General features: G+C 52.2%; 1 protein-coding gene across 3 annotated transcripts in view; it reads right to left on the reverse strand.

Annotated features, from left to right (window-relative positions):
* The window catches only part of LOC132381448 (mitogen-activated protein kinase kinase kinase kinase 5-like), a 190,711-nt gene extending 174,993 nt beyond the window's left edge, over positions 1 to 15,718 (reverse strand). The window contains exon 1 of one of the 3 annotated variants that reach the window (XM_059950856.1): positions 15,514 to 15,718. In XM_059950856.1, the coding sequence (XP_059806839.1) occupies positions 15,514 to 15,624 (111 nt within the window). In that variant the 5' untranslated portion in view covers positions 15,625 to 15,718. The remainder of the gene's footprint in view (positions 1 to 15,513) is intronic. The other 2 variants (XM_059950855.1, XM_059950857.1) reach the window with 2 other exon arrangements.
* Positions 15,719 to 16,710: the final 992 nt, after the last annotated feature.

Consider the following 16,710-nt stretch of genomic DNA (forward strand, 5'->3'; position numbering starts at 1 on the left):
AGATCTGTTTATACTTCCCCTTTTCCTAACTTGACACCATTCAGATAGTAATCTGCCTTCCTGTTCTTGGCACCAAAGTGAATAACCTCACATTTATCCACATCTGCCATGCATCTGCCCACTCACCCAACCTGTCCAAGTCACCCTGCATTCTCATAACATCCTCCTGACATTTCACACTACCACCCAGCTTTGTCATCTGCAAATTTGCTAATGCTACTTTTAATCCCTTCATCTAAATCATTAATGTATATTGTAAACAGCTGCGGTCCCAGCACCGAACCTTGTGGTACCCACAAAGTTCACTGCCTGCTATTCTGAAAAGGACCCATTAATCCCTACTCTTTGTTTCCTGTCTACCAACCAATTTTCTATCCAAGTGAGTACCCTACCCCTAATACCATGTGCTCTAATTTTGCCCACTAATCTCCTATGTGGGACTTTATCAAAGGCCTTCTGAAAGTCCAGGTACACTACATCCATTTTCATAGTTACATCCTCAAAAAATTCCAGAAGATTAGTCAAGCATGATTTCCGCTTCGTAAATCCATGATGACTTGGACCAATTCTGTTACTGCTATCCAAATGTACCGCTATTTCATCTTTTATAATTGACTCCGGCATCTTCCCCACCACTGATGTCAGACTAACTGGTCTATAATTCCCTGTTTTCTCTCTCTCCTTTCTTAAAAAGTGGGATAACATTAGCTATCCTCCAATCCTCAGAAACTGATCCTGAATCTATAGAACATTGGGAAATGATTACCAATGCTTCCTCGATTTCTAGAGTCACCTCCTTAAGTACCCTGGGATGCAGACCATCAGGCCCTGGGGATTGATCAGCCTTCAGTCCCATCAGTCTACCCAACACCATTTTCTGCCTAATGCGAATTTCCTTCAGTTCCTCAGTTACCCTAGGTCCTCTGGCCACTATTACATCTGGGAGATTGTTTGTGTCTTCCCTGGTAAAGACAGATCCAAAGTACCTGTTCAACTCGTCTGCCATTTCCTTGTTCCCCATAATAAATTCACCCATTTCTGCCTTCAAGGGCCCAACTTTGGTCTTAACTGATTTTTTCCTCTTTACATACCTGAAGAAGCTTTTACTATCCTCCTATATATTCTTGGCTAGCTTACCTTCATAGTTCATCTTTTCTCCCCGTATTGCCTTTTTAGTTACCTTCTGTTGCTCTTTAAAAGTTTCCCAATCCTCTGGCTTCCCGCTCATCTTATCTACGTTATACTTCTTCTCTTTTATTTTTATACTGTCCTTGACTTCCCTGTCAGCCACGGTCGCCCCCTACTTCCCTTAGAATCCTTCTTCCTCTTTGGAATGACCTGATCCTGCACCTTCTGTATTATTCCCAGAAATTCCTGCCATTGTTGTTCCACTGTCATCCCTGCGAGAGTATCCTTCCAGTCAACTTTTCCAGCTCCTCCCACATGGCTCCATAGTCCCCTTTCTTCAACTGCAATACTGACACTTCCGATTTTCCCTTTTCCCTCTCAAATTGTAGATTAAAACTTACCATAATATGGTCACTTCCTCCTAATGGCTCCTTTACCTCGAGTTCCCTTATCAAATCCAGTTCATTACACAACACTAGATCCAGAATTGCCTTCTCCCTGGTAGGCTCCAGCACAAGCTGCTCTAAAAATCCATCTCGGAGGCACTCCACAAACTCCCTTTCTCGGGGTCCAGTACCAACCTGATTTTCCCAGTCTACCTGCATGTTGAAATCCCCCATTACAACCGTAGTATTACCTTTGCGACATGCTAATTTTAGCTAATTTTAGGGTTCAACTTGCACCCTATATCCAGACGACTGTAGTGGGTGAGGCCGGCTGGACGGCCCGATTAACTGGGAGTAGACCAATCGATCGGGCGGGCTTTGACCTGCGTCGTGTGGACAGGCGTTACCGCCTCGTGGGTGGAACGCTCCCAGCCCAGAGGATCAATATGGAAGGGTACATCACGGTACAGGCCATTCGGCCCCTCGGCACAGTCCTACTCCAAGATCAATCCAACATCTCCACTCCCGCAATGCACTCCCCCGCAATGGTAGCGAAACGGTTGGCGCGACGCGATTACAGCTCGGAGTTCAATTCCCTTGCCATCTGCAAGGAGTCTGTATGCCTCTCCCCGTGTCACACGGGCCTTTTCTCCTCGGAGCGACGGAGGATGAGAGCTGGCCTGATTAAGGTGTACAAGATGATGAGAGGCACTAGTCGTGTGGATAGTCAGAGGCTTTTTCCCAGGGCTGAAATGGCAAATGCGAGGGGGCACAGTTTTAAGGTGCTTGGAAATAGGTACAAGGGGGATGTCAGGGGTACGATTTTCACACAGAGCGTGGTGGGAATGCTCTGCCAGTGACAGTGGTGGAGGTGGATACAATAGGATCTTTTAAGAGACGACTTAGGTACATGTAGCTTAGGAAAATAGAGGGGTATGTGGTAGGGAAATCCTAGAGTAGGTTACATGGTCAGCACAACATTCTGGGCCGAAGGGCCTGTATTATGCTGTAGATTCCTATTTTCTGCGTTTACACAGAGGAAATCCACAAGGTCACATGAAGAATGTACAGACAGCGGCAGAAATCAAACCGGTTATAAATCGATTGCATGAGCTATCGAGTCACCCTGAATAATGGATCGGTAAGGGAAGAAGGAGCTCCCGGATAAAACAAATGCAAGGAAATGGATGCAGTGCAGGCCATTTCGCCCTTCAAACTTGTCCCCTGCCTTTCCATCCCGTCTCGCCTCCTCTTCGGCTCCCCTTAACCTCCAGTTCACCGATCACGCAAACATTTATCTCCCTTCCCCTTGATCGTGCCTGCACAAACCTCTCGGGCGCAAGCGATCAGGGACCCAGTCTCCGAGAGAAGATGAGTCTTTGAGTCACACAATGGTAACGCGGTTGGTCTCCAAACTTACTCCGTAAACGCAAGAGATTCTATGGCTGCAGGTAATCCAGAGTAACACACACAGAACTGTGGAAGAAATCAGCAGAGGGGAATAAACAGTAGAAGTTTCGGACCAACACCCTTCGTCTGGACTCAGCCCGAAATACCAGTTGTGTATTCCTCTCCACAGACGCTGCCTGACTTGCTAAATTCCTCCAGCGTTCTGCGTGTGCTACCTCGCCCCATGCGGCTCCCGAAAGTCCATCACCCAGAATTAGAAATTGCCGCTTATAGGACAGAGTTCAGACGGTTCCACTCGGTCAAGTCACACCTAAAGACCCTGATGCAGACACAAAACACACACCCTAATCCCAGAATATCAGCAGAAATAAGCCCTCTCCGTCCATAATGGAGTGACTCGGGAGTGTAACCCTACGGCGGGGTCAGTAGCCCAGGTTCAATTCCGCTGTCGGCAAGAAGTTTGTACACCGACATGTTTGTTGGGTTTGTACCCGTGACCATGCAGGTTTTCTCCAAGAGCCCTGGTTTCCTCCCACAGATTGGCTGGTTAATAGGTCACATGGGTACAATCGGGCGACATGGCCTCGTTGGGCTGTATGCTGTAACTGTAAGTAGAACAACTGTGGGTATGTCAGCCTAACCCTTGTGGGTAGGAGTGATTTGGGATGGAGGTTGGTTCTGCTGGTGGTGACAGATGTCGCCTAGATGCCCAGCTTCGAGCAGCTAGTCTGGGGAGCAGAAGGCCCAGGGGAGTGCAGGCCTCTCGGCTCGAAGGGGATTTTGATTCTGATCAGCTTCCTGCTGATTGGGGAGGGAGATTGGGTCGTGCTGCTCTCACGCTCTCTGCTGGCTTATGCAAATTAAATTTCCTGTTCTTGCTGCGGCTGGGCCGGGTGCAGAGCAGGCGACAGCTGCAGAATCGGCGGCATTTCCAATCGGGCAGGTTGCAAGAAAGTCCCCGATGGGAACGGTGGCGAGGAGACGTGGGTATGGGAGCCCGGTCTCCCACCGGGTGCGCGATACGGGGTAACCTCGACTGCAGGCTCCTCCGCCTAACCTCAAGGATCGATGCTCAGAACCCAGTGTTGACATTTGCAGCAGGAAAAGAGTTACCCCCAATCGAACTGCATACTCCGTTCCCCCTGTACCAACACCCATTCTCACTCCCATCCCAATCCCCACTCATCTCCCCCATCCCGAAAACAACTCTCCATCTCAACCCCTACTGATCCCCAACCTTGCCATTGACACCCACATCAACCTCCATCAAGTTCCATCACCCTCCCTCATTCAAACCTAATCCTCCATCTCCCATCTCAAAACCCAGCTCAAAATCTGACCCACATCACCCGCTTGTACCAAGTTAATCCCCTCCAATATCGCCCCTACCCCTCAACAAGCCCCCAACCCTGTCACCCCAGTCCAATCTTCAACCCCCCCATCCATATCAACATTTGTCCCCTCCTAGATCTCACCATTTCCTTGTTCGATCCCAAACTTCACCATCTCCTTGTCCTGAACAACACCTCACCACCTCCTCTTCAGTCCCAAACCTCACCATCTCCTGTCCAGTCCCAAACCTCACCACCTCCTCTCCAGTCCCAAACCTCACCACCTCCTCTCCAGTCCCAAACCTCACCACCTCCTCTCCAGTCCCAAACCTCACCACCTCCTCTCCAGTCCCAAACCTCACCACCTCCTCTCCAGTCCCAAACCTCACCACCTCCTCTCCAGTCCCAAACCTCACCACCTCCTCTCCAGTCCCAAACCTCACCTCCTCCTCTCCAGTCCCAAACCTCACCACCTCCTCTCCAGTCCCAAACCTCACCACCTCCTCTCCAGTCCCAAACCTCACCACCTCCTCTCCAGTCCCAAACCCCACCACCTCCTCTCCAGTCCCAAACCCCACCACCTCCACTCCAGTCTCAAACCCCACCACCTCCTCTCCAGTCCCAAACCCCACCACCTCCTCTCCAGTCCCAAACCTCACCACCTCCTGTCCAGTCCCAAACCTCACCACCTCCTCTCCAGTCCCAAACCTCACCACCTCCTCTCCAGTCCCAAACCTCACCACCTCCTCTCCAGTCCCAAACCTCACCACCTCCTCTCCAGTCCCAAACCTCACCACCTCCTCTCCAGTCCCAAACCTCACCACCTCCTCTCCAGTCCCAAACCTCACCACCTCCGCTCCAGTCCCAAACCTCACCACCTCCTCTCCAGTCCCAAACCTCACCACCTCCTCTCCAGTCCCAAACCTCACCACCTCCTCTCCAGTCCCAAACCTCACCACCTCCTCTCCAGTCCCAAACCTCACCACCTCCTCTCCAGTCCCAAACCTCACCACCTCCTCTCCAGTCCCAAACCTCACCACCTCCTCTCCAGTCCCAAACCCCACCACCTCCTCTCCAGTCCCAAACCCCACCACCTCCACTCCAGTCCCAAACCTCACCACCTCCTCTCCAGTCCCAAACCTCACCACCTCCTCTCCAGTCCCAAACCACACCACCTCCTCTCCAGTCCCAAACCTCACCACCTCCTCTCCAGTCCCAAACCTCACCACCTCCTCTCCAGTCCCAAACCTCACAACCTCCTCTCCAGTCCCAAACCTCACCACCTCCTCTCCAGTCCCAAACCCCACCACCTCCTCTCGTCCCAAACCCCACCACCTCCTCTCCGGTCCCAAACCTCACCACCTCCTCTCCGGTCCCAAACCCCACCACCTCCTCTCCGGTCCCAAACCTCACCACCTCCTCTCCAGTCCCAAACCTCACCACCTCCTCTCCAGTCCCAAACCTCACCACCTCCTCTCCAGTCCCAAACCTCACCACCTCCTCTCCAGTCCCAAACCTCACCACCTCCTCTCCAGTCCCAAACCTCACCACCTCCTCTCCAGTCCCAAACCTCACCACCTCCTCTCCAGTCCCAAACCACACCACCTCCTCTCCAGTCCCAAACCTCACCACCTCCTCTCCAGTCCCAAACCTCACCACCTCCTCTCCAGTCCCAAACCTCACCACCTCCTCTCCAGTCCCAAACCACACCACCTCCTCTCCAGTCCCAAACCTCACCACCTCCTCTCCAGTCCCAAACCTCCCCACCTCCTCTCCAGTCCCAAACCTCCCCACCTCCTCTCCAGTCCCAAACCTCACCACCTCCTCTCCAGTCCCAAACCCCACCACCTCCTCTCGTCCCAAACCCCACCACCTCCTCTCGTCCCAAACCCCACCACCTCCTCTCCAGTCCCAAACCTCACCACCTCCTCTCCAGTCCCAAACCCCACCACCTCCTCTCCAGTCCCAAACCTCACCACCTCCTCTCCAGTCCCAAACCTCACCACCTCCTCTCCAGTCCCAAACCTCACCACCTGCTGTCCAGTCCCAAACCCCACCACCTCCTTCCAGTCCCAAACCCCACCACCTCCTCTCCAGTCCCAAACCCCACCACCTCCTCTCCAGTCCCAAACCCCACCACCTCTGTCCTATTTCCTGCACTCATCTCATTCCCCACCCACTGCCTCCCTTGTTTTCCTCCATCCCCCTCGTGCCATTCCCCATCTTACTCTTGCCCTATCCCATCCCCACCCATGTTACCACCATCATCTCTCCACCTCAAACCCCACCTACGTATAAAATACCCTCCTCACTCTTCTGACATGTGAAACGAGGCAACCAATGTGTGCACATGGGCATGGTGTAAACATGTGACATTGCGAGCCCAGGGCACCAGGAGACCTGCCTGCTTAGAGCGAGCACAGGGGCCTCTGTTTAACAAACCGGGGAGGGGGCCAAAACCATCCAACCCCATAAGCAAGAGAACAGCAGCTGCTCCTGTCAGGTCACCTGATGGAGCGGTTCAGAAGCTGAACAGGAAGGATACAGTGTCGACAACCGAGGACATCCCCAGTCACAACAGGCGTCGACCACCAAGACAGGAGCCTAGAAGGAACCCCCGTGAACTATGCTGTAAGGACATAATGCTGAGGCTTTGTAAAGCATTGGCGAGTGGCGGCGCAGACGCGATGGGCTGAATGGCCTATTTCTGCTCCCAGATATTGTGGTCTTATGCTGAGCCCTCAGTTGGAGAATTGAGAGCAGGTTTGGGCCCCTTATCTTAGAAAGGGTCCGCTGACACTGGAGAGGGTTCAAGGGAGTTTCACAGAATGAAAGGCTTGTCACGCAATGAGTATTTGATGGCTCTGGGCCTGTCTGGAATTTAGAAGAATGGGGGGAGGGGGGGAGGGAGGGGAGAGAATCTCACTGAACCTTACTGAATATTGAAAGGCCTAGACAGAGTGGATGTGGAGAGGATGTTTCCTCTGGTGAGGAAATCTAGGACCAGAGGGCACAACCTCAGGAAAGAGGGATGTCCATTTAGAACAGAGATGAGGAGGAATTTCTTTAGCCAGAGGGTGGTGAATCTGTGGAATTCATTGCCACAAGCAGCTGCGGAGGCCAAGTCATTAGGTGTATCTAAGGCAGAAGTTGGTAGATTCGTGATTAGCCGGGGCACGAAGGGACATGGGGAGTTGGCAGAAGGTTGGGACTGAGAGAGAAATGATCAGTCATGATGAAATGGTGGAGCAGATTCAATGGGCCGAATGGCCTAATACTGCTCCCATGTCTGTGTTAAACATATTCTGTTGGACAAGATACCAACAAGAGCTCCCCCTCAGTACAGTACCACAATGGGATCTATACCTGTGAACTCTATCCCAGCCCACCATCCCACAGGAAATTCATCCCAGGACGAGTTACATCCCAGTGCATCATTCCCAATGGAATTCTTTCCCTTCTGGGGTCAGAACTCGGGAAGAACAAGACTGGGGAGCTAAAGTCAGGTTCCAAACACAAATCTGCTGTGATTTTAACAGCGAGGCTGCTTGCAGGCTTCCGGAAATTTCTTTTGAGGCGACAGCACATGTTTTTTGAGAAGGCTCAGAGGAGGTTTTACAGGAAGGTTCAGCAGCCACGGAGGAAGTTCTGGCTGACGAGCTGAGCTCGGGGCCACGGGAGAAGGCCTCACCGAACACGGGACGGGCTTGCGGCTACACGCGCTTCCGTTGCACCCAAACCACTTCCCAGCCGTTCGCCCTCTGGGGAGACGGCTTTCCCACCCGATCTCTCGCGCCCGGCACTCTGGAACAGCAGGAAGCTGCTCAGCCGATCGAGGCTGTTACAGAGGGCCACTCAGAGGGAGAAAGGGACGACCCTCACCCTCTGTTAACTCCAGGGACAGCTGGAGGCTCCTTGGCCCCCTCTGCTTTACAGTTCCTGCTAGTTAGGGAGATCCAATGCTGCTGTTTGTAAGGGTAATATTGAAACTTTACAGGAGCTTTCAGGGCATTTTAATCAATTAGCAAAACTTTTGAGAAAACGCCAACATAATATTGGGTGGGACTACAACTGGAGGTCATGGGTTAAGGGTGAAAGGTGAGAAGTGGAAGGGGAAACTTCTTCACGCAGAGGGTGGTGAGAGAGTGAAATGAGCGGCCAGTGCCGGAGGTGCATGCGAGCTCGGTTCCACCGTTTAGGGGAGGGTTGGGCAGGTACATGGATGGGAAGGGTGCAGTCCCAGTGCAGGTCGATGGGAATAGGCAGTTTAAACAGGTCAGCATGGATGAGATGGGCCGAAGGGACTCTACAGCATTTGCTTTCACCCCAGAGGCTTAATGCAGAGGAAATTTTACCGAAACTCCAGAGTTGGAAGACAATGCTGCCACAAGCCCCTTGGGCAGGGAGTTAGGTTGTCTCTGTGTCTAGTACCCAGGAAGGTCACAGGTCATTAACTCTGCGTGGAGCCTCCATCTGCTCCCTCCTACATACCCCTCAAGCTGGGTGACACTCGCAGCCCCACGACCTCCTCTCTCCTACCATCGGCTAAGAGATGCCATTGTCACCCTGGCTGCGCCGAATGCCCCCCCTACCCAGAACTCGTCTGCCACTGCATACTGCACACGTCCATCATCACAATGCCCGGCTGCCATTGGCCCATCTTTGTGAGGCCCTGCACCCACTTCCCTCCAAGAGGACCACAACCTTGTCATAGGGTTTGGAGGCTCGTGTGCCTCAATAATCTGGACAGCTCTGTGGGCCGGAGTCAGGGATTTTATGCTTTTGCTCTTGGTAGGGTCACCCACGTCAAACAGGTCAAAGGGGAGAGGTCAGACAAAGAGTGGTCCACTGGTCCTCCAGATTCGGGGGTTCAAATTAGGGCTAACAACCCTGACTGGTCAAACAAAACTGGTATGGAAACAGCAATGAAGAAACAGAACAAATAGACTGAGGAACAGCTTCTCCCCCAGAGCTGTGGCCTCCATCACACCACTCCCACAGAACAATGACTGAAACTGTGAGCACACACAATGTCTCAAATACTTGCACCAACGGCACTTTGTGCATTACTGTGACATTCTGGTGCTGCTGTAACTTATTTTCTGCTACTTACCTAATACTGTTTTACATCACCGTCTTGTTTTTATCTACCGCTTTGTTTGATCGCCCGAGGGGAAGCCAAACAGATTTTCATTGTATAATGACAATAAAGATCATTCAATTTAATTCAATTCTATGTCTGAGTGTGACGGTATTCCTGAGTCTCCACCCGGGACTTGCCTGACCGACAGTATTGGAAGCTGAGAGGAAGCTACTGACGCGATGAAGGAAGCCCCGAACACCGCCAGAGATGGAGGGCCTTCATTGCTGCCCCAAACACCAGCGGCATAATGAGCAGCAGGCACCTGCTTTGTCACAAAAGCATAAAACACAGGGGGAAAGAAACTGGAAAGCAGGATCTGTGAGGAAAGAGTTAACGGCTGAGATCAAAGATACTTCATCTTTGATCTGAACTGGGGGAGGGAAATAACAAGCTGTTAAGGGAAAGGGCAAGGGGGAGTTTCTTGAAGGAAAGCAATGTCAGCTTTGAGTTGGTTAATATGTGAGAAGACCTTCCTCCTTTTAACAGGGTGATTCAATCCCTTTACATTCCAGCTCACAAATTTAAGTGCATTAGCCATTATCAATTACTAATGCACAAAAGGCAGCAGGCATATAGGACAAAGTTAATATCGCTGATAGGGTGAGGCCCGGGGTTGCCATGGTGATTACAGCCACCAGTGCTTATCACCACGGCGATCCCTGACACCACCCCGTTAAGCGATACAAAGCACATCCGCTCCATCTCTTGTCCAGACTCTCGGCAGCTTGAAACCGGCTTGTCTTCCTTCATCCCCGTACATGATGACCTCCAACCCGAAACCAGTTCTCTCACCACAGATAATGTAAACGCTCAGCAGGCCAGGCAATGTCCTCTGATTTTATCTCAGACTTCCAGCCTCTGCGGCGTTTCACCCATTCAACTGCTCGTTGCCTGACTCCTGCAGTGCGATCTACTTTTTTCTCGCTTTCTCAGCCAATTAGCTGTCTTGTGGTTACCCAAGTGGATGATTCTCGGCTGTGGTATTCAGCTACTGCCTCTGCGTCCGATATCTTTGTAACTGCAAAGGGTACGAGGGAGGGAATTTAATCTTAATTCCCTCCCCCCCCCACCCCCCACCCCGACGGCTCTCAGTGGCTTGGTGCGTCCCGGAGGATTTCAAATCGCATGGGGAGTTTGAAGTTTGAGTTTGCATTGGGAACCCTCAACAAGGTTGGGTTGTTGATGGAACACACACACACTCTCACACACACCCACACACTCTGTTCCCACCTCCTCCTTCCACTGCCCACCTTTCTGGGTTAGGAGGCTGAGGGCTTTGCCTCAGTTAGGGGGTCCTTTCGTCAAGATCCAGCTTGGAGGCACACACACATAGACTAGGCCCAAAAGACCAAACAAAATAGGCCACTCGGCCCCTCCGGACTACCCTGCTTTACAACGCCGCTGTCTGGCCTCAATACCCCTCCTGTGCCGGCCACCTTTCAGAAACTAACTCCACCTCCCCCCGTGACTCCTCAGCAGAGGGACTCAAGAGACCCTCCGCCCTCAGAAAGTTTGAGCAGGAGGGTTCCTTCAGCCTGCAATGCCCGCGAGGAAAGCTCCCGCAATGCCAGAGCTTTAGGTGGGTGAACCCCAGCCTCCCCTGCACTTTCAGAGAAGATGATGCCCACCTGTTCAACCAAAGATAAAACTGCGGTCTCTTCTGCCCCTCCCACAGTACAGGCTCACTGACTGAGCAGCACAGACGTGGTGGGGGGTGGAATCCAGCATGAATCTCATGGCCAACAGGCAAGGGGAGATACAAACACTCCCCTCCCACCACAACAGGCACAATGGCGCCGGTACGCGGCTCTGCCCTTCCAGATGCCTGGCGGAGGGAGCCCACGGGTGCGGCCGCTACCACGCCAGAGAGCGACGTGAAGGGGGAGGGGAGTCCCGAGGGTGCCAGGCCGTGGCTGGCAATTCACCCTCTGCCCCCGATGTGGAGGGCAGCAGATGTGTGGGGAGCTGAGGCCACAGACCGGCAAACTGCCAGCTCCCCCCCGTGAGCGGGGAAGAGACCCGCGGAACCACTTGTTCCCTGCCCTCAGCGTCCCCTTCGAAGCTCAAAGCGAGTTTACTTGCGAAGGACGTAGGCGTCACCATGTGCTACCTTGAGATACATTTTCTTGCAGGCATTTCCAGGAAAAGTCTTTGTTTCTGTGTAATTTTACCACAGAGAAACAAAAACCCTACAGCACAATACAGGCCCTTCAGCTCACAAAGCTGTGCCAAGCATGTCCTTACCTTTGAAATTACCTAGGGTTACCCATACTCTATTTTACTAAGCATATACCTGTCCAGGAGTCTCTTAAAAGACCCTATCGTATCGGCCTCCACCACCGTCACTGGCAGCCCATTCCACGCACTCACCACTCTCTGAGTAAAAAACTTACCCCTGACATCTCTCTGTACCTACCCCCCAGCACCTTAAAACTGTGTCCTCTCGTGTTAGCCACTTCAGCCCTGGGAAAAAGCCTTTGACTATCCACATGGATAATGTCTCTCATCATCTTATACACCTCTCGTCTGCCGTTCCAAGGGGACAAGGCCAAATTCACTCAACCTACTCTCATAAGGCATGCTCCCCAATCCAGGCAACATCCTCGTAAATCTCCTCTGCGCTCTCTCTATAGTATCCACATCCTTCCTGTAGTGAGGCGACCAGAACTGAGCACAGTACTCCAAGTGGGGCCTGACCAGGGTCCTATACAGCTGCGATATTATCTCTCGGCTGACAGACAACCAAGGCAAAAGATGACAAAAGAGGCGACTTACAAAGAAAGTTACACAGGAGTTAGAAAGAGTCCTTGAAAGTGAGCCAGTGGGTTGTGGAACCGGGGGGGGGGGGGGGGGGTGAAGTTATCCACGCTGGTTCAGAAGCCCAGTTGTCGAAGGGGAATAGCTGTGAACCTGGTGGTGTGGGGCCCGAGGGTTCTGTATCTCTTGTCCAACGAGAGAAAGCAGGGAGAGAGCGTGGCCCGGATGGTGGGGGTGGGGTTGGGGGGGGGGGGGTTCTTTGATGATGGATGTTTCTTTCCTGCGACAGCGCTCCAGGTGACCGTGCTTAATGGTGGGGAGGGCTTTGTCTGTGGGGCTGGGCCGTGCCCAGCTCCTGCCTGCACAAGCAGATCGACAGTGACAGGTTTCACAGGAAACGCCCACGTCTTCCCAAACTCTGAGCGACTTTCTCCTTAAAAGGTTGGGATGGAACAATTCCAACCACCCAGCCAATAAGAATTCCAGATCAGACAAAAAAAACCCAGAAGACCTAGAGGTCCAGGAGCAGAATTAGGCCATTCGGCCCATCGTGTCTGCTCTGTCACTTCACCGTGGCTGATTCCCGGTAGGCTTTCACGCCCTGACTAATCAAGAACCTATCAACCTCCACCTTAAATGTGGCCCAGCAGCCTCCACGGCCGCCTGTGGCAACCCGCTGCACAGGTTCTCCGCTCCAGCTCATTGATGTCAAGAATGCAAGAGGTTCTGCAGATGCTGCAGATCTCGTGCAGCACGCGCGCGTGCACAAAATGCTGGAAGATCTCAGCAGGCCAGGCAGCATCTACGGAGGGGGAAGATGTTTCGGGTCGAGGCGCTCCATCGGGACCGGAAGGGAACGGCGGAAGCCAGAATAAGGCGGCAGTGGGAGGGCGGGAGAGGAGGGAAAGGAGGAGGAGGCTTCTGTTTGGAGACGCGGGCCAGAAAATAGCACCCGTCACACATGGACAGAGAAATGGCGGAGGGAACTTAAATCTGGAGAACGTGGGGTGATGTTGTATTGGTTAATGGTAGGACATACACAATGAAAGGTAAGACCCTAGGGAAGTATGGTGGAACATCAGGATGTCCAATAATCTCTGAAGGAGACACCCTTGTAAAATGAGGTGGTTAAGAAAGCCGAAGAGATTCGGCCCAAAGTTTCGACTACTCTTTTCCTGGATGCTGCCTGGCCCGCTGAGTTCCTCCAGCGTTTTGTGTGTGTGTTGCTCGGATTTCCAGCGTCCGCAGACTTTCTCTTGCCCGTGGTTGAGAAAGCACGGAGGATACCGGCCGTTATTTCAGGTTCTGATTTATCACCTTACGCAAACGCGCATCAACGCGGCCAAATCAGGCAGCGTTACTCCAGGGGTCAAGGTAAAAAACGCAGTGCCAACAGTCACACAAGGCACGCGCAAGATAGCGAGCACTGACAGAACTACAATCTGCCAAGCAAGGAGTCCAAAACTCCCGCCGTCAACCCAGAGTCGACAACAATAGCGGCCGTCTCTTCCGGCCTGGACGCCATCCCCCCCCCCCCCCAGCCATGCAACTCCACGGCTTGAGGCCCAGTCCATGCACTTACAACAAACCCCATCAGGACATCAGTAAAAATGCAACCACACGAAATACACTTGTGTACAGTCAGACACCCCCATCGAAAACTTCAGTGTGACCACGACAATCCAACACACCCCCCCCCCCACCCCAGCGACAACACAGCTTAAGGCCCAGTCCTCACATGGAGAAAATAACAAGCCCAGATAGAATGTCAGCAAAAATACAACCACACTAAATATACATGTGTAACAGCAGGGAGGTTCCAAGGCTAGTACTAGGTCACAACTGGGGTACAGTGTACAGTCCTGGTCACTGCACAGTGGAAATGGTATGACTGCACTGGAGGGGGTGCAGACGAGATTCACCTTCAACGTTAGGAACAAGGACAGAAGGGACTGGAAGGGTGCCACTCGCTCGCAAAGGAATTTCAACCGCGCACAAACGGTTGCCACCCTCTACCTCGTTGCCAAGTTAAGTAGATCGCAGAACCGTACACAATCACATTTCCTTTTCCGGTTTCCGATGCGGACGGTGTTGACAGTGTGTGTGGGGTTTGCGATGATTTGTCTGCAGATTTTAGATCTGGCTGATTTATACTGCTCTTATTGAGGAAATTATTGATTCACTGAGAAGCACGAAAGAGCTGCTAGCTGGTTGGTTTGAAGCAGGACGGCTTACTATCCACAGAACAGCCTCAGGTTTACATCCAATTAAAAACTCAGCGCACATGTCATCACCGGGCAAAAAAAAAAATTGCACAGCGCAAGATTTTTGCACAACCTTTGGTCATCACAAAGTATAGGGACACTGGTCACCACGATGGGGACGTATCAATAATGCGGTGCAGAATGGAGGGAGACTAGGGGCAGGGTGGGGGTGCAAAAGGGGTGGACTTTATAGAGACGAACAAAGATCGGGGGGGGGCCATAGGTGGCGCAGAGAGTGAGAAACTGCTCCCCCTTAGGAAGGAGTTTAAGTGGGGAGGGAGGTGGGTGACATTGAGAGGGAGCTGGGGAAGTATTTATTATTTCACCTAACCCTAACCCTGAGACGAAGGCAGAGACGCTTACAAGGCAAGCTTCAGAAGGCAGTAGACTGAGTGCTGAGAAACAGGTTAGGTAAAGATGGGTGATTGGTGGGTCAGCAGCACAACCGGCGGGCCGAATGGCCTGCTTCTCTGCTGTGTGGCTCCATATCTAGCATGTTTAATGTTCCCAGCTGCTCCCCCAGAGAGATAAAATCTATCAAGCAAATAAAATCTGATATCCAACCGCAGCAAGCATACAAGCCCACAAGGGAAGTTTAGATACAAAAGGTCTTGGACCTGAAGCGTTTAACTCCGTTCCTCCTTCACAGGCACTGCCCGGTCCCGCTGAGTGTTTTCACATTCCCGGCACCTCCACACGGTTGATTTTTTGGGCTTTTGAGAGCGAGATTCAGAGCCCGGGGTTCAGGTGGAGGAAGGGACGGCCACAGGTAGTGGAGGGATGGGCTGGGGAAGCGGAGGGGAAGGGGAGGGAGAGGTCGGAGCCCTGGGGGAGGCAGAATTGGGACAAGATCCCAGAGCTAAGGAAAGGACTGGGTGGGGATCTGACAAGCAAGTGCGAAGTTTAGCGAGGCAAATTAAACTTTTTGAAGTTAATTTGCCTCCTTCCTCTGGAGATACGAACTCCCCGGGTTCGGAACGTCTCCTCGGAGAAAGAGGGGATCGAACCAAAATGTTTAACTGAGTGAAAGGAAGGGAGTTTTGAGACGGGAGGAGCGGGGCTCCCAGACAGGTGCGAGGTGCCTCTGCCCCTACCTTGTACACCTCCCCGTAGGTCCCGCCGCCGACTCGCTGGATGATCTCGAAGTCATCCTGCGGGTTCTTCGTCGAGATGTCCAGAGCGGCCTGATTCTGCGCGTTCATCATTCAGCAGGAGCAGACACCGCATCTCATCCTCCCGCACGACTCCCTGCCTCCGAGAGGGGCCGAGTGAAGAGAGAGAGCGACAGCGACCGGTTCACGTGTTCCCGTTTCCTGTGCCGCTGTGGGCTGGGAGGGGGGCAGCCCGTCGGCCGGCACCTCCCCCTGGTGGCCGCGGGCAGTACAGCGCCGCCCCCCCCTCCCATCCCAACAGCCCCCAAGTCCCGTAAGGAAAAAGCTAAACGCGATTCCTCCTTGGTATAACGTACTAAAATAAAAAAGACCCCCCCCCACTTGACAAAGGTTCCTATGAAACCTTTCCTAAACTGAAATGGCGTAAACCATTCATTTATATGGAATTTTTTTTTCATAAAATGCAAAAATCCTCTTTGTAATGCGAAAACAGGTTGCCAGGGTAGGTCTTTTGAATTGAGAGTTAGGGGGCAAAAGTTTAGGGGTAACACGAGGGGGAACTTCTTTACTCAGAGAGTGGTAGCTGTGTGGAACGAGCTTCCAGTAGAAGTGGTAGAGGCAGGTTCGGTATTGTCATTTAAAGTAAAATTGGATAGGTATATGGACAGGAAAGGAATGGAGGGTTATGGGCTGAGGGCAGGTCGGTGGGACTAGGTGAGAGTGAGCGTTCGGCACGGACTAGAAGGGCCAAGATGGCCTGTTTCCGTGTTGTAATTGTTATATGGTTTTGTAAAAGCCAAGTGATGCAAAGCGAACATTTGTAAAGTGGGGGGACATCTGGTATTTAATTCTAAGGCTATATTTCATTAGGAGTTTAAGGAGATTTGGTTTGTCACTAAAGACCCTCACAAATTTCTACAGATGTACCATGGAGAGCATTCTGATTGGCTACTTAACTGTCTGGAGGTGAGGGAGGGGCTACTGCACAGGATGGAAATAAGCTGTAGAGTTTTAAACTCGGTCAGCTGCACCATGGGTACTAGCCTCCCCAGCATTCAGGATATCTTCAAGGAGCGATGCCTCATAAAGGCAGCGTCCATCATTAAAGACCTCCATTAACCAGGCCATGCCCTCTTCTCATTGCTACCATCAGGGAGGAGGTACAGAAGCCTGAAGGCA

Source organism: Hypanus sabinus, chromosome 26 (assembly GCF_030144855.1).
Source record: "Hypanus sabinus isolate sHypSab1 chromosome 26, sHypSab1.hap1, whole genome shotgun sequence".
Taxonomy (NCBI): domain Eukaryota; kingdom Metazoa; phylum Chordata; class Chondrichthyes; order Myliobatiformes; family Dasyatidae; genus Hypanus; species Hypanus sabinus.